Source organism: Mixophyes fleayi, chromosome 5, assembly GCF_038048845.1.
Source record: "Mixophyes fleayi isolate aMixFle1 chromosome 5, aMixFle1.hap1, whole genome shotgun sequence".
Lineage (NCBI taxonomy): Eukaryota > Metazoa > Chordata > Amphibia > Anura > Limnodynastidae > Mixophyes > Mixophyes fleayi.
In genome coordinates, this window is record NC_134406.1 from 170,286,146 (window position 1) to 170,293,113 (window position 6,968).

Consider the following 6,968-nt stretch of genomic DNA (forward strand, 5'->3'; position numbering starts at 1 on the left):
CTGGCCCAGCATGCTGCTAACCTCTTTTCCTGCCCCCAACATGCATGATTTTGCCCATCCTGCCACATCTGCGAGATCTCCAATTTCCACTTCCCCTGTCATGCATATTTCCCTTTCTCCATCCGTTACATAAATCCCTGCCCGGATTGTCCCCTCACCCTCTACCCCAGCCTTAGGTACCCTAGTTGCACCCACCTTTCCCAGTTTCTTTTCCACCGAGTTAGGACCGCCCTACGGTCTCCCCTTTTCCTCAATAACATGTTCATGTCATAACAGTTGAATCACTTTGCCCAGCTTCTGGTCCCCTCTCTTAACTTGCCCATGGAAGTAAGTGACAGAAGTTAAATCTGTGTTTCCGAAATGTTGAACCCGGCAGGGCAAGGGAGGCCTAGCACACCCCATTTCTCCAGTACGAAATGGTTTTCCTTCAACAGTGGCAAATATGACAAAGGTTCAGCCTGCAGATTCAGGCATGCTGGTGCCAGTTCCTAGGAGGGACTGCAGTAGATGGACAGGACAGGTTCCAGCTGAGTGCACAGTGTCCGTTGGTCCCCCTCAGTTACGCTTGTACAACTGTGGTGCTGGAGGAGGTTGCCAAGTGTCTGGGGTGGTACCCCAAAAGGGAGAAGGCACAAATCTTATATTGTGGATTTTTTCAGGTTGCCTATACAACGAGAAATCTGGCCTGGAATTTAAAGTTGGCTCAGGAAATGCCTGACTTTGTGAAGAACAGTCTTGAAGGTAATTTATTTGGGGTGTATGTGTGGCATGTTTAAAATATCCCCAGTCCAAGGTTTGAATGCCGCGTAGTGTATCAGAAGGGGCTATGCTAAAAGCTATGGGGAAGGTGAAACATTTTAATGGGGTTCGTTTGTAGGTCCATCCTCCAATGTTGAATCGTGACCTCCAGCTATTTAATGATGCTGCTGGGACGGTATGTTTTGGGACTTACCTTGAAGGGGATTGGTGTGCCGAGCAATGGACGCTTATTTGGCATGAGGAGGGGCTTGCAAAAAATTTGCTTTTGGTGGAATTCTTTCTTTGATGGATTTTTGGTGCAATAATCCCAGGGAGTTAGAGACAAACAATAATAAATGAGCTCCATGCCCCGGTATATATGGTTAATTAGGCACATGGAGGCCTTTTTATTAAGCCTAAAACAATGTGGAAATGGCTTTTTCTACATGGGTTAGACATTTCTAAGTATCCAAGCTATTTAACAAAAGCATAATACATGAGATATTATAGGCTAGGTATCGCATTAAACCTCAATCCCCATAATTCTCAATGGGGACTGCAATGTGGGACAATTTATCAAGCGTGAACCCGAAGATGGCGTTAAGCATTCTGGCCTATTGGGAGAGCATCGCAGGAGAGGGATCTTCATGCTCTCCTCTCTTTTTCAGTACCAAAAAACAACTCTGCAAGTCTAACCCTCTTTAAAGACTTTGGCTCAGATCCCGGCGTTAATAATACAGTAAAGTCATCGCCGGGACAGCCTGTTGTCAGGTGCACTGTCCCAGGATGATTTTTTTAATAAATGTTAGCATAAAATAATCCCTTATCATTGCAATAAGGGATAATAATTAAAAGGGGGGGGTGCAGCCATTCATAAATAACTTGTCTGGTTTTAAAATGTACTTGTAGTTGTTTGCATGTACTCTAGTTTGGTTGAAGGTTACCCATACCAAATACAGTCAACTACCACCAGAAAATGTGTTAAAGGTTTTATTCCTAGGATTGGGGAAAACATTATCCTAAATTGTTAGCTCGTCTCTAATAACAGAAAACAATGGGTAAATGCTATGGAAATATTTCAGTGTCATATGGATAGTGTTTAATCATATTTAAAAATGAGTATGCATTTATTTTTTTTCTGTGTAATCCCTCTGCAGTGTGGATCTAATGCAAAATGCATTGTCAGCATTCTAGAATAATAACATATTTGCTAGGTGTAGTAGCTCAAGTCATAAAATATAACCTGGATTATTTATTTTTCTTAGAATAGCAAATAAATATGCAAATAACTACTATCTTGCCCATACTAGCCCTTGACCTAAATAAAAACTTTACATTTTATTTTATTTGCTTCACTTTTTGGATGCTTGGAGAGACAATAATTGGATGTAACTGACGTTTAAATTCTATGTAAAATGTTTATTAAATGAACAGCAACGACAACAAAGGGTTGTTCTTCCCAGAAGGTCAGACTGTGCCTGTCAATGGGGAGGTGCTACAGAATGAGTCGGTTGTGATAGGGGAGGGAGAAAGTTTCCTGTTGCAGAAAGGAAGTTTGCAGCGCTCTTCATGCAGATCTGCACGGACGCTAACTTGGGGGTGGGGACCCATCCAGGCAGCAGCGTACAGAACTGCTTAGCGAGGATATGGAAACGCTGAATGTTCCTGAGCGCATACAGTTGGTAGTGCTCACATAAGGGAGCTAGAGCTGCAAATGGCCATGGCAAACTCTACAGACTTTCATGCATGAACTGCCATTTAATATACAGATCCCACCTGGAGCTGCAGGATCCGTGTCTGTGCCTTCATTGTGAAATGCACGGAAAATCAGCAGCGGTAAACCCTACTGCATGTGAGCTGTGTACCGAGCAACTCCATAACTCTTACCAGCATCGCCAACAACAAATAAAGTGTCCACTGAAGCTCCCTGGACAACAGGGACAGATCCACGAACTATTTCTATTTGGCATGCAGCAGCAGCCTCAGAACATGACTGCAACAATAAACGAGCTACAACACCACAGCCAGGAGGAAGAACTACTCCAGCGAGGTGCACAAGATGTACGCGAACAGCATTGCAGACCGCTCATACTGCAGTTGTCCTCCACCGCTAACCAAGAAGAGCGAAGTATACGAACTGCGCTGCATTCACCAGGACGCGACCATTTACTGCAAGGAGTTAATCGCCAACTTGAAGCAACAGCTGTAGTTAAAAGTGTGCCGGTATCAACCTTGCGGAAATGTGTACAGCACTTAGAAGAAGACCCACAGGGAGACCTGCAGAGCAAATTGCATGGGCTAAATTTGGGCGAGCAAGATGTGCACAGTTGTAATGAGGAGCAACCGTTGCACCGATCTTTGCGCACATATGGTGATGCCAAGCTGCACTCTACAGACACCAAATACCCAGAGGCCTTGGCCACAGAAGAGTCACCCCGAAGAAGAGCACGGTCATTACCATGTAACTCTATTCCTGAGGTGGATGTAGAAGAAGAGGAAGACTCTCTTATGTGCTGCTGTAAATTAAAGAAGAGGGTGAAGTTTGCAGACTCACTTGGGCTTACTCTAGCCAGTGTCAAACACTTCCTGGCTTCTGACGAGCCCCTTGTACCCGAGGCTGTGCTAGCCAGACTGCAGAGCTGCCCTCCAACCTTGTGTGCGAGAGAAGCAGAGCTACATTTACAGGAAGAAATGTATGGAGCAGAATGGGTTCCTCCATCCATCATCCCTGCAGAGTTGCTGACACAGCTGGATGAGCAGGGGGTGTGTCTGGAGCAAGTATCTTCATCCCTTTGGGGGGTACGTGGGTGTGTTTTAGTGAAGAACCCAGGAGAAAAGGCTCAGGTTAAAATCCGATACACCTTTAATGAATGGCTGTCTTTCCTGGACTGCTCTGCAAGTGCTGCTGAGGAAAGTCTTGCCCCATCTACAGCCCCAGGCTCTCAGCGTTTTCTCTTTAATCTGAACTACCCACCCTCTACCTCCAGCATACATTTTGCCATATGCTTTAATACAGGGCATGGGCAAGAGCTTTGGGACAACAACAAGGGGGAGAACTACACAGTGAGTTTTAAGCGGGATCTGCCCCCTGAAATCCGCTCCTCAAGCCCTGAGCAGGAGGAGTGGGGTTGTTCTCGGCTCTGGTAGCATCCTGCAATCTCAGCTGCTGCAGACACACTTTGTTCTGAAATGTTTAAAAAGTAACTGCACCCATCACTTTAATTTCATATAGACTGTGCTGATACACAAGTACTATTGAAGTGATTGGTGGGTCAACTTTCAACTAAAGGACTAACTATACATATTTGGGATGAAAGAGCACTTTTTAATTTTAGACTTTTTCACCTTGATCGCTAGTCATGGTGAAATCCTGTACAATTCAGTGGAGAAATACTCATCCGGCTTCTGAGCAATGTATGCAACAGTTTATTTCACATGTGTCATATAAAGAAATTTGGCAATGAGCTAAGTGTTACTGACTTTGGGCACACAGGAATATAAGGGAGACAGGAGAAAAGGACAAAAAAAACCTTTGTTTTAAAATGCTTAACACAGGATTTATGTCCACATGTAAAATGCAATGGTTAAACTGATTAGCTGCTACTAGTTCTGTGATGACTACTTCCTCAAATCTGTCTTTAGTGCACAAATAAATATCTAAATGTATGTCTGCTGATAAAGTAGTTATTTAGAAACCTATAATAATTTGTTACAACATGTGGAGAAATGAGTTCTTTGCACACTTAACTGCAGGCAGAAAATAGCACTTATCAACTTAAAACAGTTGTCCTTTTGCACACAAGTCTATATCTATATTTGTAGTTTTTATTTTCCTCAGACTTTCGTTCTTCACAGATCCAATATAATTTTAGCCTTTAATGCATAATACAGTATTCCTTAATGAAACGTTTATATTTACTTAAAGAGGCAGAACAGTTGTCCAGAATACTGTGTTGACAGATTAGTCTATTGTTATGTTGTAAAGTTGGTAGGAGTGGTAATTACAGTGATCAGCTGTATTCAGGTCAATTGTTAAATATAAAAGGCTTGCACAGTTTTCTGTGAAATATGTTGCATGTTCAGTTCATCCTTTATGGTGATAAAAATGTATGCACTTTATGTCTTTAATCTATGCACTTTTCTATTTTTTAGATAATAAAAAAATTATGATTTTCATGCATTATTGGAAAGTTGAGTGTCTACACTAAAGGGTATTAGCCAGCTAACTTTTACAAGTCTAGTCCTAAAAATGTGTACACATGTAAACTTCAAAATAAAAGCTGTAGAAAACATATAGGCAACAATGATCAATGTTTATATAAACTGTACTGACGACCTCTATAAATGTTCCCCGCACCCAATAGCACCGTATACTTGTTTTACTTTACGGTAGGACACTGACCAGGTTTTCTTGCAAAAATTAACCTTTTATAAATTATTCTATCTGGCAGTGGCAGACTGGGCTGGGGGGCATATGCCCCCCCCCCCCCCTGGGCTGGTCACATAGTAGGCTACCTTAGGCTGGGTCATTGGGCCACCTGCATTTTGTCTCCTTTTAAAATGTTCATAATAGGCTGTTGAGTCAAGGGTTACCCACCCCCCCCCCTCCCCCCCCCCCCCCAACCTGTCACCTTTCCAGTGCCAATGCAGGGAGCACACGCCAATCTCCTGTGCTCTCTGCATTATAAGTATGGCTCTACTGAGTGCCATTTTTTGTAAAAGTATAGTTTGGAAAATGGTTTTATAAATGCCCCTTATTGTTCTCGCCCAAATAAGAAACTCATTGGTGGTTTGTGCCAATATTCGGATGTATTTTTATACAAAGCAAATGTTGGCAAACAGTAACTATTTACAGTCTCCACTGCCCTACTCCGCCAAGCTGCCAAGTATTCATTACTAAATCATGAATTGTATTGCTTCTTGTCTCCCAGTTCCAAAAATATTACTGTAGAATGTTATCTGCAACTTTTTTCCTGATTTATGGCATTTGCTATGTCAACCGACAGCCTCAGAGCCTATTTGGCAGCCATGAATGTATTTGTCTTTTGTCAAGTATTGCATAATTAACATGATTATTGACACAACATTTTGTCAGGGCTTTTATATTCTTTAAGACTGGAGTACCATATATTGGTCAGCACAATTTGCAATGAATAATGAGTAACCGTATAACATAGAGAAATCACCTTTATTTACAGAAGTCTACAGTTAATCTGCAAGTCTATATGACCAAGCACCTCATTTTCGACAGGTGCCTGATCACACTTAATTTGGGTTATTTTAGTTGAAATATACCCAATTTCTAATACTTTAAATTAATAGAAGATATGAGCATCTTATTGTATAGTGTGCAGATAATTCACTTTCATTTATTCATATTTAAATATATTGAAAGGACATGGAACATTTTCCCAAGGAAGAATGGTGAGATTTAAAGGAATACTATAATTTTTTATAATTTATTTTTCTTTGTATTTTGCTGTGTAAATTAATATAAATTAACGTTTGTTTTTAGATTTACATCTTATTATACACACCTTTTAGCTATTTGGTTCTTTTTCATTATCTGTTGGTGTGAAGGCTAAGTCAGAAAAATACTTTTTCAGTGAATCTCAGTTATGAAGAACACTGGACGTGAACCACAAAATGCTTTGGATTTGCACCAGTGCTCCTAGAAAAACTTTTTCTGATTTAGAACCACACCTTGTGTCACAATGAGATTTTTAGTATTAATTCAGTTTAGCTTCCTGCATTGGTTAAATTAATGTTTTGGGAGACCATCAGGACTGCCTTTAGTACATGTGGCACTTTAGTGTGTTTTGAAGATTTGATTTCTATAGGACAGAGAGAGTGCCTGAACTGTCACTAGAAGACACAAAATGCTTCTCATGAAAAGTATAGGACAAGACATCTTAAAGCAGGCGCAAAAATACTTTAGCAGAGTGGAAATGGAAAGCCCCCAAAAATGCACCCTTGCCACCTGTTCATCACGTTTCAGTAATCCCAGTCCTGAAAATGAAATCTTGTTTTTGCATTGCTCTGAAAAGTTAGACTTCACTGGTGCACCGACTCTATACTTTGCATTGAATGCTCTCATTTCACCCAACAATTTCCACTGACTGATTCAAACTCCTATTCCTCAGCAAATACCAACGTCTTGTTCACATGCCCATGTACTTTGACGGCCATCTTGATATCGCTGTGCCACAGCCATTTACCCTTTGTAATTA

The 6,968-nt window shown here is 41.3% G+C and overlaps 1 protein-coding gene across 1 annotated transcript; it reads left to right on the forward strand.

The window, feature by feature from the left end:
• The first annotated feature begins 2,293 nt into the window (after positions 1–2,293).
• On the forward strand, positions 2,294–4,914 carry PPP1R3G (protein phosphatase 1 regulatory subunit 3G). Its single transcript, XM_075211316.1, has one exon. The coding sequence runs from the start codon at positions 2,485–2,487 to the stop codon at positions 3,883–3,885; it is 1,401 nt and encodes a 466-aa protein (XP_075067417.1). The 5' UTR covers positions 2,294–2,484; the 3' UTR covers positions 3,886–4,914.
• Positions 4,915–6,968: the final 2,054 nt, after the last annotated feature.

Coding starts and splice junctions, on each gene's coding strand:
- PPP1R3G (XM_075211316.1), top strand. CDS start 2,485: ATGAACTGCCATTTAATATACAGATCCCACCTGGAGCTGCAGGATCCG.